This window comes from Setaria italica, chromosome II (genome assembly GCF_000263155.2).
Source record: "Setaria italica strain Yugu1 chromosome II, Setaria_italica_v2.0, whole genome shotgun sequence".
NCBI classification, from domain to species: Eukaryota; Viridiplantae; Streptophyta; class Magnoliopsida; order Poales; family Poaceae; genus Setaria; species Setaria italica.
Window position 1 is genome coordinate 33,548,948 of NC_028451.1, and position 22,918 is coordinate 33,571,865.

The 22,918-nt window shown below is 49.8% G+C and overlaps 1 protein-coding gene across 1 annotated transcript; it reads right to left on the minus strand.

Moving 5' to 3' along the window:
• Positions 1 to 2,510: 2,510 nt before the first annotated feature.
• Positions 2,511 to 4,146, minus strand: LOC101772619 (probable carboxylesterase 2). Its single transcript, XM_004956986.3, has one exon. The coding sequence runs from the start codon at positions 4,016 to 4,018 to the stop codon at positions 2,963 to 2,965; it is 1,056 nt and encodes a 351-aa protein (XP_004957043.1). The 5' UTR covers positions 4,019 to 4,146; the 3' UTR covers positions 2,511 to 2,962.
• Positions 4,147 to 22,918: the final 18,772 nt, after the last annotated feature.

Here is a 22,918-nt window from a genome sequence, read left to right on the forward strand (position 1 = left end):
TTTCGATTTGCTTGTAGGTTCAAAGTTGTTCTTGGCACGGCAAGAACATCAATAAATTGGAGCCGGTGTAAATTGGCGCTACACCCCTGTTGGTCGTTGTAGTCGGGCAGCACAACGTCGAATCCACCCCAAATCGAGTTATCCCCCACTCACCAAAAGATCTGAAACAAGCCCTACCGGGTTCATATCACTCCTCTTGTCCGGCTCCACCGTGCCCGCGCCGCCGCCATCGTCCTCCTTCTCCGGCTCCCCCGCACCCGCGCCGCCGCCGTCCTCCCACGCTCGCCGCCGCTGCGGGATGGTAGGCGCGTGGGGCCCACACTTGCAAAGCCAGTTTGGCTAGTGGGATTGGCTTAGGGCTAATTTAGCTAGCCGGATAAGATAGCAATTGAGATGCAACTCTGTTGGATAGTGATTTTGATGTTGAGTTGCTAAAATTTAACGTGGGGAGTCGGATGGTAACGCTCGTGGAGTCGGTCGAACTCCCTTCGGAGAGACCGGCGAGAATCAACTAATCTCCCGCCCAAAACACGCTAAGCGAGAACGCGTGTCACTGGCTCCTGCACACCCATGTTGCCCCGATGCCCGGTAGTGTTTCTTTACGACTTTTTTCTCTCCCACAGCGATACGATGGCAGTAAACAAAACCAAAACTGCCGGGCCCGAGGCCACCGCCCACGAAAAGGGTAGGAAAAAACGCGAGAAAAGACGTTCACATGCGCGGTGATCGGTGAGGTTCGACTGCTCGAGCGAGGCCGTGAGGGCTTCGAGGGGCACGCCGGGATGGGTGATGGGCCCGTCCGCGACCCTACTGGACACGCCACGTGATCGCATGGCACCCCCGGGCCCCGAGCTAAAAGCTGCGCCGCATCCACTCCTGTTCGTCGCGTTGCGAATCACTCGCAGGTCGGCTTCCCCTACCAGCGGTAGCGGCCAAGATACCGCCCCGTCGCGTTGCGATCGCACAGCGACGAGACGGCGAGATCCACAGGCGCGCGCTGCGCCGTAACTGCCGTGGACTGGAGCTGGAGTGCTGGAACGTACCCGCCACTACACAGTGCGCGCTGCACGGCCGCGGCGCGCCAGCTTTAGCTCCGGGACCGGACAAGAAAGGCCCGTGTGCCCGTGTCCCATCGGCGGAGCAAAGGATACAAGGGGGAAGCGAGTTACCGGAAAGGAGGCGGCGAGCCGGCCGGCGCGCGGGCGCCCCCGTTCCCCGCCGCAGTCACCGCACCGGCGTCCATTTCGAGACGTAACGAGTGGGAAATGGCGCTGATTAACGGTGGTTGCCCACGGAAATCCGTGTAGAGCGGCTTGGCTGTCCAGAACCCGTTTCTACCGTACTTTGGCCGCGAACGAATAAACATCCCATGTGAGGAGTGTGAACGTTCGGCAAAGCTTTGGCCGCCGGGGCGCGTACATGCGTGCGCTCTCGGATCGAAAGCTGTCTTGCACCGGAACAGAATGGCGCGTGGTGGTGTGGTGGCCTTCACCGGCACCGCGTTCCTGTCCTCAGAGAAATGCCCGTTCCTGTAGGAGCCGGATGCACAAGCGGTGCCGACCGCGAACGCTCGGGTGGTCCCGAAGCTATGCCCCCGCGGCAGGGCGCGCAACGACGCGACCTCCATTACGCCCGCGCCGCGCGCACCGGCCGGAGGCGAGGCTGAGCTCTGACCCTGAGCCCGAGCCCCCGAATGCTGGAATCACACTGACACACTCGCACACCCCAAGCAAAAAGGAAAGTTAAAATAGAAAGTTCGGTCAATTTAGTCCCTCGACCTTCATTTTCGGGTTAAACTCATCCTTATACTGATGTGGTGCTATATCTTAGTATAAGACTAATGTGAAAAATTCATTTTACCCAATTATGTATATGCTCGTTCTCCCTTATACATACATACAACAATATATTTTTAACTAACATAATGTTCTCGTACTTTTTAAAATCGTGCATGTGCTCATACGAATTAAATTTTGATATGCAAAACGTATGTACTATATTCTTTCATAATATACACAATTTAATGTATGTACATATACTATAAAGTTGACATGTACTTGTGTACTCACGGTACGGTATACATGCTTCATGTGCATATTCATACTCTCTCGGTAAATATATATGTTCATGCTTATATATTTTGGATAATACTATGTTAATTCCGGTGGAAAAGTGAGGAGGAGGAGAAAGAGCTAAGGGTAAAAATGACTTTTCATGTTAGTTTCATACAAATATGGAGCCATGTATCAGCATAAAGATACGTTTGATTAAAAAAATTGAGACATTAGTTTCATACAAATATGGAGCCATGTATCAGCATAAAGATATGTTTGATTAAAAAAATTGAGAGATTAGATTGACCATTTTGGAAATTAAGGAACGAACATTAGGTGCAAAGTTCAGGGACAGACACGGGTATTTTGCCTAAAGGAGAGGTAAGATACGAGAGACACATTCTCCGCCGCGGACCGCGGTGGCCGGATGGCACATGTGATCGCCACAGAAGAAAATTTGAGGAAATCACCAGAGTGACGTAGTAGGTAGGTACTACTAGTAGAGTGACGCATCTATACGAATATTATACGGCAGTACTGTAACTGAAGTAACCGCTACACGCAGGCAGCGGCCAGCACTGAACTGCACAGCACGCTAGCCTCCTGCCTGTGGACTGCAGTCAATGAGACATTGAGACGCGACGCGGGCGACGGCGAACGGACACCGGTCCCCATCTCCATCCGGACGGTTGAAGGAGGAAAGGAACCATTTCTTCCGACGATGTGTAGAATATAATCGACCGGCAATCATCAAGGGCAAAACGAAGAAATTACTAGTACTAACAATCACCTCCCACTCCTCGCTAGTTACTGCTACTAGTGTAGTATACTGATCGATGCTTTCTGTCTCGCCGTACTGCGGTTAATGAGTTGCCGCAGCAGCGACTCCATCTCCCCGGCTGCTAGTGCTAGTCGCGATTAATGAAGTCGACGAGCTTGGCCATCTCCGCGAGCGCCTGCGGCGACCCGAGCTTGGTGAGGAAGTAGACGTGGCCCTCGCCGGGGGTCTCGTACAGCTCCGCCTCCCCGGGCCAGCCGCTGCCCCGGAGCGCGGCGTAGTAGGCGCGCTGCCAGGGGTTCAGGCGGTCCCGCTCCGACACGGTCACCAGCACGCGGGAGGCGCCCAGGTGCTGCCACGACGACGCCGGCAGCACCAGCGGGTCAGCGTAGGGGTGGTTGATCGGGTACCGCCCCGCGCAGATGAAGCTCCAGGTGCGCGCCGCCGACTGCAGGTACGCCGGGTCCATGGCGTCGGCGCCCACGGGGCTCCGGCCCTGGAAGTAGGGGTCCAGCAGCGCCACGCCCTTGATCCGCGCGCCGCCGTCCAGGCCCTCCTCCCCGGCGCGCAGTGCCAGGTTGTGCGCGATGTTGCCGCCCGCGCTGTCGCCGGCGAGGAACAGGCGGGACAGGTCGCCGTACTGGGACAGCCACGGGTCCGACCCGGCCGCGCTCGCCAGCACCCACTTGAGCGCCGCCCACGAGTCGTCGTACGCCGCCGGGAGCGGGTTCTCCGGCGCCAGGCGGTAGTTCACGGACACGGCCACCACGCCCGCCCTCGCGGCGAGCGTGTTGAGGTATGCGTGATAGATGGGGGTGAAGGCGGACTCCACCACGAACGCGCCGCCGTGGAAGTAGACGAGCACGGGCACCCTGGCACTGGCGCGGAAGCTCGGGAGGTAGAGCCGCGCCGTGACGCCCGTGGACGGGTCGATGTCGACGTCGCGGGAGGTGACGCCCGTGAGCGCGTCCGAGGACGCCGCCACCACGTCCGTGCCCATCAGCCGCTTCACGCGCCCGCTCTTGTACTCGATGAGGAACGGCGAGAAGTCGAACTTCACCTGCGAGTTGGGGTCCCCGGCGCGCCGCGCCTGCAGCAGCTGCCGCCTCGCCGCCGCGGCCGCCCCGGTCCAGCAATGCGAGCCGAGGAGGAAGAGCAGCAGCGGGAGCAAGATACGCGCGGCCATGGCAGCAGAGAGGCACTGAAGCAGAGCAGACTGAGAGTGGCAGAGTGGAGTGTGAAGAGACTGAGCTCTGCTGCCCGTCCGCACCTAGCTGCAGTGCTGCGTCTCGGAGACTGCGGCAGACACGGGGATGGGGTCCGGTTATATGGGCGGAGGCAGCCGACAAGGCTGGGCGCACCGCACCACTTTCGTGGCGCGGATCGGGGTGGTGGGCTTCGGACGACCGCTTTAGAGCCGGCCCGCCTGACCCGGCCTTTAATTTCTCTCGACGGTCGCTGCCGCAGTGCCGCTGGACCGTACCGTGCAGGGCATGTGCCCCGCGCGCGATTCACACACAGTTCACATCACACCCCCGCTAAAAAAGCTTTTAAGACTGCTGTTAATGGCGCGATTTCTGCTCTTGATTTGCGAGGGGAACTCGCGCCCCGCTTTTTGACGAACTGGAAAGGGCTTTCCAGACCCACTGCTTTTGGGTGTAAAGTTTCAGGTGCTTAAAAAACAACCGACGGTTCATACTGCTTTAAGTTTAGGCGTTTCAGCGCTGCAAAGCTGCAAACGCATCTTGAATCCTTCCATGCCTCTGTGTATGAATCACAGGCTGCGCAGCATGGGTTTTAAGCTACTCAGAGCATCAACTCAAACTTACATTCTGCGACAGCCGTGGTACTTGCTGGCTTCTCGCGAGTCTCTCTGAAAACCTTTTCTACCCGACTTCTACGGTTCTACCGTTCGGCCTTTTCAGCTGCAATCGAACACTGCTACTGCTAGACATCCTCACGAGCTGCTTCTAAAGCTTGTGCACACAGATCATTCAGCATTCAATGCCGTGCGCATTCTCAGCACGCCCGCCTGTCCCGTTCCTCGTCCACACAACGCTGCTGCCACTTAGCTCGGTCTAGCGCCCCTAACCTGGCTCCCATACCGATCTGTCTCTCGGTGAGTGGGCCGGCACTCGCCGATCGATCAATCAATTAGTGGCCTGAAGCGATCCAGCACGGCGGCGCCACCAGCTGAGTGTGCCGGCCGCTACCTTTGTCGCAAAGGCACGGCAGCATCCAGCTCGTCACACAGGGCGCGGTGATGCCGGGAGCCTGCAACACCCTGTGCTCCTGGGACAAAGTTACAGCTTTCGTGGAGCCGCCGCGAGAGATCACAAAATATTCCGCCACGGGATCACGGGAGCGCTGCTGCTCTCCGAGTCTCTGTGGTCTTATCGGCCGGACGCTTGCGAGCCGTGTCAGTGTTGGCGCAGAATTTCTGACGCTGTCTTTGTTTTGTTCGTGTAAATTGTAATCGCGTCCTTGGACTCGGCTCTGCTCAATACAATGTGAGATCCATTCTGCAACCGATTATTCAAAGGATTGAGAGGTGTTGTTCGGTGCCTGGTGTGAACAGTGAGCGGCTGATAATCTGTATACTGACACGTGACACGTCAAATCTTTCGTTCGACCGACACGTGGTGCCGGGCGGCCGTATTCAGAGCCGTGCCAACGCTTTCAGAGCCATCAATGGCTTTCATGAGATCGTCGTCCTGAATCCAGTTTTCGAATCCGGCAGTGTCCCCGCCCTCACCGAACTCCATAATTCCCGAACTGAAACCCGCCCTGATGCGACATGAGTAGAGTAACAGCTACCAGCATCATGCGGGTGTGGTGGTGTGTTTCATGCGATCTCCATAATAAAAAGGGAACGGAAGATATCGTATGTTACGACGTTGTCCAACCGTGAATATTCTTCGGACGAACACGAGCTGATTGCTGGAGCTGCCTGTTTCGCCGTTGCTGGAATGATGGCAAGCACGGGCGAATTAACCTGAAACACTGCCTTCGCTCGAGCTCTCGATGTCGATGATCATGTGGCCCGGTCCAACTGCCCAAGCTGAAGGTGTAAGCTTTACTCTTAAGTACATGTTGCTAGTAATTGCCATTCCCGTTGCTTTCCGTGTAACATTCCGGCTACCACCAAGCAGTTCGCACCGCGCCGTGCTAATTAAAACCCTGAACAGCCTAGTTGTGCGTGTCCCGTGCTTAAAGACGGCGACAGTGATCTCGACGGCGACGGCACGCCATTTGGAGCTCGGGGGAGTTGGGAGCTGCGGAAATGCGGAGACGGCAGCCAGAAATACCGTTCCCGTGGCCTTTCCAAGCATAAAAGCCAGCCACGACGGCGTGCTCGTTCTCAGCTCACTGTCCGGTCCGTCGCTCAGGTTGCCGCGGAGCCGGTGTCCCCGATCAGCCCCGCACGATTTCCACCACCGTCCCGAGGCTGCCAAACACCGATCAACATTTTTTTCTGGCCTCACGAATCCATGACCCATTACTCCTTGTCTGCGTTGAGACGGATCCGCGATTTGGAGCCTTCACCAAACTCGCGCACTTGGTCCCCCGAGCGCGGCCGGTCCGATCGCCTTCGCCGGTTCCGGGTGTTCGGGGGACTGCGCCATGAATGGAGCTCCGTGCAGTGCACATGCCGTGCCCATGCCCCCCGAGGCCCGAGCGCACGGAAACACTAGGCGTGCGGTGCGGCGGTGCCCGGGCTCGGCGCCAGTCGGTCAGTGAGCTTGCACCGGTCCTTAAAGGTGACGACAGCGACCGCGCGCTGCTGAAGATGGCCGAGGGGAGGGCCATCGTGCACATGACCCGCGGCCCGGCCGGTCCATCCTGGCGTTCCGATGAACATGTAAAACTGTTCGTCCTCGCGCAGGGCAGGGAGTGAGTGGATGCATCCTCGGCTGTAACAAACTGGACGTGTCTGTACTGGTACTGTTCAACGTTCACGCCTGATGCCTGGTAGTGGTTGCTTGCTTCCACATCCCGCATCGAATTCGCCTGTCAGTCTGTCACGAAGATGAAGCTTAGCTGTACCGTACTCAGCTTCAGTGCACCGCATGAGGGACCGAATTAAAATGCAGCGTACACTTGACACAGGCTGGACTTTTCAGCTTTCCTATCTAGAAAAAATGAATTTGGAGAATGTGGGATCCGTGGACGGTTCCTCTTTACAGAGTGTTAGCGGCGGTGAGGGAATTGATTCGAGCCTGTACTCTGCAGTCTCATCGGACCGCAACTCGTTCAGCTTCCCTGTCTGTGTATCTCAAGTATCCGCTTCGATCTGACCTTAGCCCAGGCTAGGGGTCTCGACAGTCACACCTGCCGGTGGCCAGTAGGAAGGCACAGGACTCTCGACATTCACCTGCCGGTAGGCAGTAGCCCAGTACGCGCTGTCAGTAGCAATGCCTGCCAGATTGTTGTGTTTTATGGCCCGGAGACGACGACGGTAGCTCAGATCTGACGGAACGTCCTGGACGGACGCCATTGAAAGCGTCCCATGGTCGACGCCTTCAGTCCTTGGCAGGCCGATCACCTCACGGTCCTCGCCACTGCCGAAACTGCGCTGGCGGCGTGTCCTGGCCGAGCGGTGCGAGTGCGACCGCCGCCGATCCAATCATTTGCCCCAAAGGAGCTCCGTCCATTGGCCGTGAGGCCACGGGAACACGCGCTGATCCATCCAATTCATGTTCAGCACCCCACCGCAACGGCATCGGCCGGCCTCCCCTCCCGATCCGACGCATGTGAGCCGCATTGCATCGGCCAATGATTCCCCGCGCCCGCAGCTAGCATCCCCGTGGGCGCGCGGGGACGTACGGTCCTGCGCCCGCCCGCGGCCCGTCGCTGGCTGGCTGCAGAGGACCAGCGGTGATCGGGCTCGGCATCTGATACAGGCGCGGTGGGCGCGGCCGGATCTTGGTTAGCTTAGCTCGGGCGTTCGCTTCGGAGGGAGGAGCGGCGAGCAGTCGTCGCCCGGCCCCGGCGTCGGTACTGCACGCGGCCGGAAGGGCTACTCCGGCACACGTCGAGCTCATCATGAAGCGCGTCGATGCGTGCGTGCGTGACGCTTTGGGTGCGGCGGGTTATCATTGCGGTGCGGGCGTTAGGTGGAGCACTGGAGCGGAGAGCCACAGTTCTTGTGATGATTACCGCGGATTCGGCTTCGTCTCCGGGCGTGGTCGGGGGTCGCGTTCCACCACGGTGGCATGGCTGTGGAGCGTGTCCGTAACGGTTACGAACTGGAACGATGGACGAAAATCACATCCTGCGGTTGTGTACCGCGGAGGTGGTCTGCGCATGCCGTTGGATTGGAAATCGGCGGAGAGACGAAGCGCGTGAACTAACAAGAGGCAAAAGGTGGTAGAGCAATTCTAAGAGTTCCCAAAAAATTCTTCCTCCAAAATAAGTCCACAGCCTATAGCAGAACGCTAAAAACTAGACCACAATATTTCAAAACAGGCTATATCATCGTATTAGGCCTATTTGTCCTCACGCATGCACCTCCCCTCTGGTCATAATTTATGGTTCTTCCGAATTGTCCGATCACATCACTTCTGCCATCTTGGATTTGAAGCACCTTTGCATGAATCGACAATGAAATTCCAAAGCTATCAGAACAGTTAACCAAGCTGCACGGCAACAAGCTTATATACAAAACGAAAGGAAGTAAAACTTTGCATCCATCGATGGATGAAGATAATAATGAACATTCGAGAGAGGAGCAGAACAATAAGGGGAGGCTAAGGCCCTGCACTGGGAGGCTGAGCTCCTGCGCTGGAATGCCGCCCCGCCTCGCTCCTGTTCTTGCGACGAGAGCCGCGTGGTGACTGGAGTGGGGGCAAGCGGCGGCCGGCAGCCAACCATGTTATTCAGCCGCCTCCCTCCAATCCCTCGCCGGCTCCAAGCTCCGCCTGTCGCCGGCCGTCCCTCACTGTCACCAGCCAAAAATTCGACGCAGCCCCTCCATCATTTCCAAATCGCTTCCACCCGAAGCTCGTCCACCTCCCCGGCTCCGCCCCTGACCCATCTTTGATGAACTCCGGCGATCGGACCGTCGGGAATCTCAGTTCCAGCGGCCGCCCATGCAACCCGCCGCCTGGAGCTCTACTCACCATCCACGAGCATCTCCGACCATCCCCGACTCCGTATATCCTCTCAAACCACCCTTTGGTAAGCCCCTCTTGCCTACACGCCTGCCTCCCTGCCTTGTCCACCGGCGAAGCCGCCGGAGACGCAGCACCCCGGTCCACCCTGCTGCCAATCGTTGCCAGCCCGCTCCGTAGTGCAGGCGCGCGCGGCGGCATTGTAGTGGAGATGCACGTTCTGCCACGCGCAATGGAGGTGTGTGTGGGGGGGGGGGGCTGGGGGAGCTCCGGCACGAAGTTCTGACGAGCGGGACAGTGAATTGCGCACGGGAAAGCAGGCTCGGGGACGGATTGGGGGCGGAGGAAAGTCCTGCATATTTGCGCGACGCGGGGGAAGATTTTCGCGTCGCGAAAAGCTTGGGAAGGTTTGGGGGAACTGTTGAAGTTCTTTTTTTATTTTACCCCTAAAGAAGGTATTATGGGTGAGATAGAGGTGCTCTTGGAGTTGCTCTAAGGAAATCATTGTGGGTAATTGCAGGCGTTGCCTTTTCTACCTCATCCGATCCCACCTGCCGTACTTCTCTCTCCGACTCTTCGTGTGTCGTTCTCTCTCCCAGCGCTGGTGGTTGTGGCCAAATCCAGCGAGGAGGAGACCTCCCTTGGTTTCCTCGATGTTCAATCGATGGAGAAGGAGACTTGCAGACGACTCCCCTCGATTTCACTAGCCTTCTTTGCAGCAGCCAGATCAGGGATGGCAAGGTCCCCGTATAGATTGATAGGATGTCAGATCCGCGATGGGTGCCACTGGATCCATGGGAAATGAGGAACAATGGGGCCCGACTCCTCCACGGTGGCGTGAAATACTTAGTCTCTCTCCCCCACCTGTGGATCCATTGCGAAGGTGGCCGTCCTCGGCCTTTCTCGTCGGCGGCGGCGAGCTCTTCATGTCGCGCCCACAGCTCGTCATGGTCGGAGAAGGCATGCGCAAGGAAGGGAAGATCGGATAGGGCAACAGTGCGCATCTTCCCAAGCTTTCCCCAAGGTGATGTTAGGAAACGCGGTATGCTACTCGCTAGCACACAAAAATATAACCGTGTAAATAGGATCACTTGGGAGTAGATGATCATAGATTATACCTTCACTTGTCGCGCGTTGCAGTGGAAGTCTTGATGAAGCGCGAGTAGTCGATCTGATCGATGTCGAGGAAGTAGTCGTATGATCTGACGAAGTGCGCAACCTAGCAACACCTCTATGGCAGTCCACACGTACAGGATGGGATGACGAACCGGAGCATGCTAGCACTTCACGGCATGTGCTCGGAGATCCTCGCGATCAACCTTTGATTCGGGAGGGAAGACTGCAGGTGCGTGTGGCGGTGGCACACTAGAAGGCATGCGGCGACGGTAGCGCACCAGGAAGCGTGCGACAGGAGGCGACAGGAGCCTTGTGTGCGGCAGGAGCCTTGCGACAGCTGGAGCCTGGCGTGCGGCTGGTTTATTAGCCCCCTATCAAGTTGTGGCGGTGGTTAGCAATATACATAATGCTTGCTAATTGGGCTAGCACTTGCTAATTGGGCCAGGCCCTCTTGGGCATCTCCAACAAGTGAGCACTTGCACAAGAGTTAATTATGCAAGTATCCATGTGTTCCAATCCCTTAAGTATCTGACCCCGAAGGTTCATGCAACCAACGGACATGACTCGAAAACCATTTCCAATCAATAGATAGCATTGGCCTCTAGCAAGGCGTACTGACTCCCGAAGGTTCACGAAGATCATATCTTGCATAACATATAACACTTGCCAATATTATATCCTTCTGCCACACGACACCTAGCCAAGTATAAGGCGAGTGAAGTGCTACCCTTATTCTTAGCCATTTCTCACTCAGTGAAGAACTTTTCTGATCGACTAACCTTTAGTCGAGACATGGCCATACGCTTTCAGTTCATCACATCGTGAGGGCCCAGAGGAGTCTCTCCCTGAAACGAGAGGGGCAGATTCCTTCTTGACTCAGTACACCTTGCAACTTGCTTCAACCACATTTAAAAGCTGCTTTTATAACTACCTAGTTACGGAATAGCGTTTAGCAACCCCAAAATATGATGCTCCACAATCCGGGACTCTGCACTGATCTCAGGTCTGAGGACGTATATGCATGTCATTACGAGACTCGCTGATAGTAGTGTGTTCGTGGTGTCTCGTAGTGGGTCTATCCGGCACCGTGTTCCTAACACGTGCCTACATTGTTGACGCAATATCCCATATTGCCATAACCTGTGAAACAAGATCATCCACCCAACACATGTACAACTTATCTCTACATCATAGTCTCGCATGACGGATGGAAGTTGGGGATCATTTGTAGTACAATATCAATATTGTATCATGGAGTTTCACTAACGAATCACGTATTCGCTAATCACATATAATGATAAAGTTATGGAACATATCACTGAAACATGCAGATTACAAATGTTGACATGATGTCATCATCTTTTGACTACCTTTATGGAATATATCATCATAAGCCTCCCACTAGTGCTAGTCAGTTATACCAGCATCTCATGCCCATTGACTTTTTATGCATCTTATGTTTTGCTTGTGGGGGTGGCTTAGTCAACATATCTGCAATGTTCAGGTCGGTGTGTACCATGCATATCTTCACATCTCCTCGATCGATGATTTCTCGAATCAGGTGATATCACCGTAGTATATGTTTGGACTTCTGATGCGACATAGGCTCCTTTTCCTGTGCGATATCACCACTATTTTTACAATAGAGGTCTATCGGACTGGAGCAACTAGGGACCACGCCCAACTTAGAAATAAATTTTCCGATCCATACAGCTTTCTTTGCATCTTCCGAAGATGCAATATACTCGATTTCTGTTGTTGAATCAGCAACTGTCTCTTGCTTGGAACGTTTCCAGCTCACTGCCCCACCATTGAGGCAGAAGACATATCCCGATTGAGATTTCCTATCGTCCTAGTCAGTTTGGAAGCTAGCATCGGTGTAACCATTTAGAACAACCTCCTCCGAACCTCCATAGACTAGGAACATATTCTTAGTTCTTCGAAAGTACTTCAGGATATTTTTTATTGCAACCCAGTGACCATCACTTGGGTTGGATTGGTACTTGCTCGTAACACTTAGTGCATACGAAATGTCTGGGCGCGTGCACAACATGGCATACATGATCGAGCCAATAGCCGAAGCGTATGGCACCCGACTCATCCTTTCTTGCTCATTAGGCGACGACGCACATTGAGTCTTGCTCAAGTTTACACCATGTGACATAGGTATGAATCCTTTCTTCGAATCATTCATGTTAAACCTATTCAACACCTTGTCGAAGTACATGCTCTGGCTTAATCCAATTAAACGTTTAGACCTATCTCTATAGATCTTTATGCCCAGTATGTAGGCTGCTTCTCCAAGGTCCTTCATAGAGAAACTCTTTCTCAATGAGGTCTTGACATCCTCCATAAGCGGAATGTCATTCCCAATTAATAATATGTCATCCACATACAAGACTAGAAACACGAGTGCGCTCCCACTAGCTTTCTTGTAAACACATGCCTCTTATTTGTTCTTAGAGAAGCCAAACGATTCGACTACCTCGTCAAAATAAAGATTCTAGCTCTGGGATACTTGCTTTAGCCCGTATATAGACTTCCTAAGTCTACACACTTTTCTAGCATTTTGCTGGTCGACAAAACCTTCAGGCTATGTCATATACACATCCTGACTTAGGTTTCCATTAAGGAAAGCTGTTTTGAAGTCCATTTGCCAAACCTCATAGTCATAATATGCGGCAATCGCTAAAAGGATCCGAATAGACTTCAGCATGGCGATGGGCGAAAATGTCCGGTCATAGTCAACACCTTGAATTTGATAAAAACCTTTCACGACCAGTCGTGCCTTATAGATGTGAACCTTTTCATCAGCGTCTATATTTTTCTTGAAAATCCATTTACACTCAATGGCTCTCATGCCATCGGGTGGATCAACCAGGTTACAAACCTGATTCTTTCTCATGGACTCCATCTTGGATTGCATGGCATCAGCCATCTCTCAGACTCCGGTCCCATCAATTCTTCTGTGTACATTTTAGGCTCCTCATTGTCCAACAATAGGATGTCCTACTGCCCTGTAATTAGTAGCGTGTACTTATCAGGTGCGTGATGTGCCCGTATTGATCTTCGTGCTTGAGGTTCATCATGTTGGTTAGCGACGATCGCTGATTCATCATGTTGCACCTCATCAATGGAAATTGAAACATTTTTAGGTGTTTCTTGAACTTCTTCAAGTTGCACCATGTTCCCACTAATTTCTTTCAAGAGAAACTCTTTCTCAAGAAAGAGCGTTTCGAGCAACAAACACTTTGTTCTCTTGATGGTTATAAGAATAGTATCCTTTGGTTCCCTAGGATACCCCACAAAGACACATTTATCAGATCTAGGCTCAAGTTTAGTGGGCGTCAAATGCTTCACGTAGGCTACGCAGCCCCAAATCTTCAAGAACGACAAACTAGGACGCTTCCTAGTCCATATCTCATATAGCGTCTTCTCCACAGATTTACAGGGTACACGATTTAGTGTGAACGCAACAACCTCTAGTGCATAGCCCCAAAAATACAACGAAAGATCAGCTTGACTCATCATAGACCTCACCATGTCCAACAAGGTTCGGTTTCTCCGCTCGGACACACCGTTCCACTGCGGTGTTCCTGGCGGAGTCAGTTGTGTAACAATTCCAAAACTCTTCAGATGATTGCTAAACTTATGGCTCAAATATTCTCCACCACGATCCGATCGTAGGAATTTAATTGTCTTGGGTATGATTTTGTACTTCATTTTGGAATTTTTTAAACTTTTCAAAGTATTCTACCTTATTCCTCATCAAATAGATATAGCCATATCTACTCAAGTCATCAGTAAAGGTAATAAAGTACTAAAAACTACCTCTTGCGACCGAGTTCATCGGACTGCATACATTTGTATGTACTAGGCCCAATAACTCATTGGGAGTTTTAGTCATTTTTCCAAGTAGGCATGACTAGCATGTCTCAATTGATTCAAAATCAAAAGGATCGAGAAGACCATCTTTATGGAGCCTTTCTAAGCGTTTCTCGCCTATATGGCCTAAATGACAATGCCACAAGTAAATAGGATTTGAGTTATCTATGCGAGTTCTCTTAGTACTAATGCTATTGATTTATGCATCTTTTAGATCAAGAACGTAAAGCCCATTCACAATGGGACATCTCCCATAGTACATGCCATTCATAAAAATGGAACAACACTTACTCTTTATTATGAATTCATAACCATAATCCTTTAAACATGAGGAAGAAATAATGTTCTTATTCAATGCAAGAACAAAATAACAATTATTAAGTTCTAGCACTAATCCAGAAGGCAATGACATATGATAAGTGTCGACGACCAATGCAGCAACCTTTGCTCCATTCTCGATGCAGAAATCCACGTCATCTCTCGCAAAGCGTCTAATTATTTTCAGCCTTTACAATGATTTGCAAGTGTGAATCATTGCACCAGTATACCCATGCATTATTAGAACGCATAGCAAGATTAATTTCAATAACATTAATACCTTGAGTGGAGGTCGCACCTCCTTTCTTCCTTTTATCTTCCAAGTACTTCTTGCAATTTCTCAACCAATGCCCCTTTACACCACAGTGAAAGCAAGCATCGTCAAGAGAGGCACCAGCTTTCTTTTGTTTTTCTTTGGCCTTGGACGCCTGCCCGGAAGTCCCACTTTCGGCAGGTTTCTTAGCCTTCGCTGGGCACTTACGCTTCTTACCCTTGTGGACTGTCATCACATGACCAAGAATCTTCCTAAGACTCGCCTCTGCTATCTTTAGCATCCCATGCAACTCAGTTAGCGATTTCTTCAAACCATTCATGTGATAGTTCAGGATGAACGGCTCAAAGCTAGCAGGCAGGGACTGCAGTATCACATCGGTGGCAAGATCGTCATCGAGGGGAAAACCCAGTCTCTGCAAGTTCTCAATGTACCCAATCATCTTAATCACATGAGGGCTGACTGGAGCACCTTTAGCAAGCTTGCAACCAAACAGGACCTTTGAGGTATTAAACCTGTCAACCCTCGCCTGGTTTTCGAACATGCCACATAACCCCACAATCATATCATACGGGTTAGTGCTCTCAAATTGCTTCTGCAGCTCAGAGTTCATGCAAGCAAGTATCAGGCACAGCACATCCACCGCATCATCAGTATGCTTCATATAAGCATGATATGCACTAGTAGTGTTTGCGATATTCTGCGACTCTTCTGGGTAAGGCATATCGAGAACGTACTCTTTTTTCTCTTGTCTGAGAACAATTCTCAGGTGCCGATTCCAATCAACAAAGTTTGTTCCGTTTAGCTTTTCTCTATCTGGGATCGATCATATTCAAGTTTGATGCACTCGACATTTTCTACAACAGTAAGATATGCAATGGTTAGCACTTTTAATAAAAGAATTCCTGCTATGTTGTGTGAATGTCCCCTGACATTGCATAGCAGGACGAGATCCAACGTTCCCTGTGATACTAGTGAGCTTTGGCATCACTGCTAGCATCATAATGAACAAGATAGGCAACACTTGCCAATCGCATCCAATGCGACTCTCGTTTGTTGGGTGACATCATATGTTTCGGCACCCAACACTTATGCACCAAAGCCCAAGTCCAACTTGATAGCTATATCAAGTAAACCAACACTATGCCGTGGTGTCCGACACCACCCAATGGATCAAGATAGAAGATGACACCCTGCTTTGGCAGACCCATCACCTACTAACAAGACCCCAATGGTGCAGCGGTTGGAAGCGCATAAATCTTAATTTTTCCTAAGGGACTTGTCATGCTCATCACAGGCAGTGCATAATAATAATCATCACATATAATCAAATTATTGTGATAGTATGGTCTTTCTTGGTCCAACTAAAATCAGCACATGTCGACGACCGCGAGTGCGCATGCCTACGCCGAGACGTCGCATCTTGGGCACCTTCTTTAAGGTACGACAGTCGCCGAGTCGCTACGCTTATGTCGAAGAATTACATAATTTAATTCAGCTAATACACGCTAGTAGCTAAAATAAAATAATAAAATTACATCACAGGAGTGGCACGCAGGCTGAAAAGGAACAGTCTCAACCCGGCTGTAATAATTTATGACACGCAGGCCACACGAATTTATTACACATAGATGATCACGATTTTGAGGCCATACCATCACATCATTCTCTGCAAAAACGAGCTAACGTTTCTAGGAACGATACAATGCGTCCCCCATTTTTAAAAAAAAACATAATCTAGTCCTGTCAGCCGATAACGGATACAACAGTTTTTACGCATGCTGCCAGCAAGCTGACAGAAATGGCGTTCTAGCCGATATAGTAGTTCACGCCGCGTATTGACTGCTTCGCTACACGAACTCACAACCTCGTAAAGATGGCCAGTTAGCCAGTCACATAATGAGGAAGCAAGAACGGAGTAAAACAGTCCAATTCGCACATAACGCTATTCGCGCACGTAACGCTATTCGCCAAAACGATCTGATCTACAACCATCCATGCAAATTTTTTAATCTAGATCAAAAACAGCACAAGCACAGCTCTGGTACCACTGTTAGGAAATGCGGTTTGCTACTCGCTAGCACACAAAAATATAACCGCGCAAACAAGATCACTTGTGAGTAGATGATCATAGATTATACCTTCGCTTGTCGCGTGTCGCAGCGGCTGTCTTGATGAAGCGTGAGTAGTCGATCCGATCGACGTCGAGGAAGTAGTTATACGATTTGACGAAATGCGCAACCTAGCGACACCTCTACAGCAATCCATACGTAAAGGATGAGACGACGAACCGGAACGTGCTAGCACTTCATGGCACGTACTCAGAGATCCCCACGATCAACCGTTGATCCGGGAGGGAAGACTGCAGGTACGTGCGGCGGCACCAGGAAGCATGCGACAGGAGGTGGCAGGAGCCTTGCGGCAGTTGGAGCCTAGCGTGCGGCTGGTTTATTTTTGACCACGAACCGTGGGGCAAAACCCCCCGGCAACAGGGAATATATTAAAAAACAACAAAGTAAAATACAGACTTACAGGGAGAGAGAGAGCTAACCAGCGGCTAGGCGCTAAATTAGACAACTACCTAACTGAAGGAGGAAGGGGGGGGGTGTTACAGGGCATGAAGCCATTGAGAGATGGAGGGATGCAGGTTCTGTTTGATTCTAATAAGATGATCAGCAACTTCAGATTTGAATGAGGTCTTCCATGTAGCAATACATGGCACTTTGTTGTCAAATATGAGCCCATTCCTTTCCTTCCAAATGCACCAGGCACCAATCAGGAAGATCTCCATAAAGAAAGGTTGCCCAAAACCCTGCTTTGCAATGTAAATCTTTTGATGTATATTTGCATTTGCACTCCATGTAATCCCTAGAGCAAACCATCTGCTCACAGAAGTAGGGCAATCAAAAAACAGATGCTCAACAGTCTCTTCAATACCATCTTGACACAGCACACAATTATATCCCTCTTGAAGGAATTTCTTTCTTCTCCTCAGCATATTCCTAGTGTTGAGCTTGTCATTCAAAAGCAACCAGCCAAAGAGTTTGATCTTTGGAACACACTTGGATTTCCAAATCCAGAGAACAGATCTGTTGGGCAAGATAGCTCTGAAATGATAGTGGTAAAACCTGCTTGAGGTGTATTTTTTATGCCCCCATATAAAGATCCAGCTGTCCTTTTCAGCAGAGAGGAGATGTGGCATATTTGCCAACTCAGCTTGCAATTCCAGATATTCATTATAGGCTGGCCTCGACATTGGGATTCTGAAGCAATCCATCAGATTAATTGAAGTTTTCAGCTTGTGGAGGGAAATTTTGGCGTCCTTAGCATACTCAAATAGCCTAGGATAAACATTACAATGCAATCTTCCATCAATCAAATCATCCCAGAAACTTATAGTGTCACCAATACCAGGAACACACATGGCAACTCCCCTATATTCAACATGCAATCTGAGCAAGTCCTTCCACCAGAAAGACCCTTTTTCTCTAGCTAGATGGGGGACTGCATCAGTGTAGTATCTATTCCAGATAAGTTTTACCCATTGCACATTCTCTTTTCTATAGAATTTGTCCAGCTGTTTTAACAGGAGGGCATCATTTTGAAGACTCAAATTGATTACTCCCAGCCCACCTTTAGACTTTGGTCTCATCACCAACTCCCAAGCAGCAAGATTATAGCCTTTATTTTTGAAATCCTTTCCCCTCCAGAGACAATTTTTTCTGTATTTGTCTATGATCTCAATCACGGTCACTGGGAGCTTGAGGGAGCACATGTAATATGTCGGAAGAGAAGAAAGAACGGAGTTTACTAGCTGGAGCCTACCAGCATGATTGAGGAATTGGGATGCTGCAGACATTCTCCTTTCAATTCTACAGATCAGAGGGGCATAGTCTTTCACCTGAGGTTTAGTCAATCCCATAGGTAGGCCCAAATAGGTGAAAGGATAGGAACCAACAGAACATCCAAAAGAGGAAGCAAGAGCACTAGCCTGCTCATGAACAATATTGATTGGGAGGAGGCAGGATTTATGATAGTTGACCTTGAGTCCAGTGGATTGGGTGAACTTGACCAGGACCTCTTTGAGCAAGGCTAACTGAGATTCACTAGCTTGCATGATGAGGATTGTGTCATCAGCATACTGCACCACAGGGAATGGGACCTCTGTGTTTTGAGGGAAAGGAGGGAGCAAGTTTCCAATTCTGAACTCATGATTGATGACACATTGAAGCAAATCTACAGCAATAGCAAACAACAAGGGAGAGAGGGGATCACCCTGTCTAACCCCTCTCTTACATTTGAATTCCTTGCCAGCAGTACCATTGAGCAGAACACAGGAAGTAGCAGAGGAGAGCAAATCTTCAACCCATTTTATCCATCTAGGAGGGAAGCCCTTAACCTTGAGCATTTCAAGCACAATGGGGTGCTCAACTAAATCAAAAGCCTTTTCGAAATCAAGTTTGAGGATAACAATCCCTCTTCTGGATTGGTGACACTGATGCAAGTATTCAAAAGCCCACCCTAAGCAGTCCTGTATAGTCCTCCCCTTAATAAAACCATACTGATTCTCATGCACCACTTGGAGGGCCACTTTCTGAAGTCTATTGGCTAAAAGTTTGGAGATAACCTTGAAGGATGTATTGAGAAGGGAGATGGGCCTGAAATCACTGACACATTCAGGGTTATCTTTCTTGGGGACTAGAGTGATATAGGAAGAATTGATGCTCTTGAGGTCTGCCTGATGGTGATAGAAATCCTGACACAGCCTGTAGATATCTGGCCTGATGATTGGCCATGCTTTTTTAAAGAATAAGATGTTGAAACCATCAGGCCCAGGGGCTTTATCATATGGGAGGTCAAGAATAACATTATCAATCTCCTCAGAACTGAATGGAATGCAAAGATGGTTCAGATCCGAGGTGGTCTGAATGAGGGAGTGCAGCTCAAATTGCATACTGATCTGCACTGATGATCCTAGCCTGCTTTTGAATTCTTGATAGAAAAGAGCACTCTTACCCACATGATCAGAGACCATTCTGCCAGTGTCATCCATTATCTGACTGATGACATTCTTCCTATATCTCTCAGTTGCCATAGCATGGAAAAATTTAGTGTTTTCATCACCAAATTGCATAACCCTTTGTGTAAACCTTTGCCGCCAATAAGCATTTTGCATTGCCAACAGATTTCTGATATGATTTTTGATGATGTTTCTGAATTTGAACTCATGGGGGAGCAAGCTTCTAATTTCTTCAAGTTTATCCAGAAAAGCAATAGTGAGGTTGCAGTTCTTGATGAGCCTTGCAAGGTTAGGGAGATTTTTTGACCACTTTTTTAGTATCCTTCTGAGCAGTTTAAACTTTGCACTGACTACATGTGCACTATTGACAGCCCTGACAGGAGGAAGCCAAGCATTGGAGATCTGCTCCATGCAACTAGGATGCTGCAGCCAGTGGTTCTCAAACCTAAAGATATTGGCCTTTGGAATGTTAGTTCCAATTTGCACATTACAGGGAAGGTGGTCAGAAGTGACTCTGGCCAGGGGGAGCACCACCGAGAAAGGAAATTGAGTAGTCCAAGCAACTGATGTAAAGAACCAATCAATCTGTTCAAGGAGAGGGGTTGTTTGCATATTGCTCCATGTGTAGCTCCTTCCTTTCAAAGGCAATTCAATGAGACCCAAATTGCTAATGATGTTATTAAAAACAAGGGTGTCATTGAAATTGCCACCTGGCCTATTTCTATTTTCAGCAGATCTATAGAAATTAAAATCTCCAATAAGTAACCACAGATCATCATCATCAATTCTTAGGCTATTTAGCCAGTTGACAAAAAGATCTCTTTCAGGTTGTCGACAAGGGCCATAGACTACCACCAAGATCCAGGCATCCAGGTTGTGTGTAGAAGTGATGGACAATCTGATGGCAAACTGATGCTTCTCCATAGTAATAGCAGAGAAGTGATTTGAAGCCCAACAAACTAGAATACCACCAGAGGCACCATCAGAGGGACAAAAATCAAATTTGTCAAATCTTTTTGGGGCAAACTTTCTGATGAATTGGAGATCAAAAGAGTCTTTCTTGGTTTCTTGCAGACAAATTATATTAGCATTGCTTTCTTCAATCTTGTTCCTAATTGGGGCCCATTTATTTTTGTCATTCAAACCACGCACATTCCAACACAAAATATTCCAAGATCGATTATCCATTGATCAATCTTCAGGGGCATAGTGGAGACCTGCATCAGTCAACTCCTCAGGAGGGATGCCACAGAACGAAGTGCCAAGCAGGAACAGGGTGTCAGCTTGGATGGGTTCAACATACTCAACATCAGGATCATACTCCAAGCTTTGGCTAATGATAGCACTTTTTAGGTCTTCCACTGTGGAGAGGTAAACTGTCTTCCTAGCAGCTCCTGGCTTCCTTCTTGGTTCTCTATCAAGTTGGACATGTGTCTGATTGACATTTTTTCCAAATCTAGAGCTCCTTCTCACCTCATCATCTACAATTGGAGTTTTAGGCCTTCCCTTCCTTTTCTTTAGAGATGTGACTGGAGTGGAGATCTCTAGGGAAGGGATCTCCATGAGATCAGTACCAGTTTCATGTTCCTCGGTGTATTCATCATCAATCTCCATGGCTATCTCCATACCGACTTCACTAACTGTAGAACTCTCCATATTGAGAGGCTCAGGGGAATGGCCAGGAATGCTTGAGAGGGGGTGGAGGTTTTCCATGATCTGCTTAATGGCAAATTGTTGATCATACACCACAATGTCTCTGTTGAGCATTTCTATAGGTGTGTTTTCCATGTTGCTAGGAGGGATCCATTCTTCAACTGAATTGTTGTTGATTGGGACCAGTCTTGGTATTGTGAACCCAGTGGAAGTGGAGGCTTCAGCATTACCCCCCCTGCTTGGATTATCAACATCAAGGAACCATTGCTTCATTGGAAAGAGAGGAGGGAAAAAATTCCAGCTTGTACTAGGCAAGGCATCTTTCAAGGGCAACAATTTCTGAGTTTCACCGGCCAACAAGGCTAATTCTTTGAGCAACATTTCAACAGAGAGAGGAGGACCAAAACCTTTATGCAAATGAAATTGGTTTGCCATTTCTCTAATCTGGTAGTCACATTCAAAAGACAGAGTGGGGCGGCTAGAGCACTGCAACTGCCTATCTGTGACAATTCCATCAGAGCTTACAGGAAGAGGAAGTTCCAGCGTGATGGGAGGGCCCTGAGCCCTGAAGAAGTCCCTTGTCTCACTGCTAACTGAGGTACTGTGCTGGGGGAGCAAATCATTCTGAACATTCTAAATAGTACCACCATTGCCAGCTGCTGCAAAACAGAGGGATTCGTGGTTTTCAGCGGGTGTTTCTGAGACCGGAGAGGGATTTCGGGATGCAAAACTGTTCAGGGGTGCCTCTTTGTTTTCCACTGTTTCACACTGAGTGGGCTGTTCACCATGTAGAGGCCTTTTGGGCCGCCAATAAACTCTGGGCCGACTCTTGGTTAGACAAAATTTGAATCGGTGCCCGTAGTTAAAGCAGAATGCGCATCTAATGTCCTCACGACACTCGAAGCAAGAATGATCAAGACGGAAACAGCGCGTGCAGCCTCCCAAGCACCGGGCATGCTTAACCACCTGGACTGCCATTAAGGACCTGTCTCCACTTGAAAAGACGGATTTCAACTCGGCTCTTGTGCGGCCCGTGCCGGTTTCAGGATGGCTGGCAGAATGAAAATAATTAGGGCTCATATTGCAATGCGCTTGATCTTCAGTAGCGACTTCAGTTTCTGAATCGTTGTTCGAGCTTTTTTTGAGAATGCCAGAGCTAGGAGTAGCAGAAACACTGACATTTTGAGTGAGCACTTGGTTCGGGGTAGAGAGGGCAAAACGCTGATCAATTAGATGTTCAAGTGCCTGAACACTAACATCGTCATCATGAACACCATTAGCACTAGAAATATCCACATCAAAAGCACCGAATCTGATAAAAGAGGGCTTCATAGGAGGAGCAGATTTGTTCAGGGGGGAGTGACAAACAATTTGCTTAGCAAAACTGACCCTTTTAATAGCTTTCTTCTTGTCTGCTCTTTTTTGTGATTTAGAGAGAACTTTGGTCCATCTCAATTCTTCCTCAGCTTCCCATAATCTCTTTTCCCTCTCCCAGTATGGAGCACCGCTACTCCAGAGGTGGAAGTAAACATCAAAAACCGAACCAATGACCCTTCTGAGATTGTAGACGAACAAACCCACAGCCTTGCAAGACACTGAAAATCGAAAGTGATTGTGGCTCACTTCTACCACATGGAAGAATGGAGCATGACCCCCCAGACAAGATTCAAGAATGAACCCAACACTTTCCTCTGAAATCCGAACCAAAGA

Excerpts from the sequence above, each read along its gene's own strand:
- LOC101772619 (XM_004956986.3), bottom strand. The coding sequence starts at position 4,018 with ATGGCCGCGCGTATCTTGCTCCCGCTGCTGCTCTTCCTCCTCGGCTCG.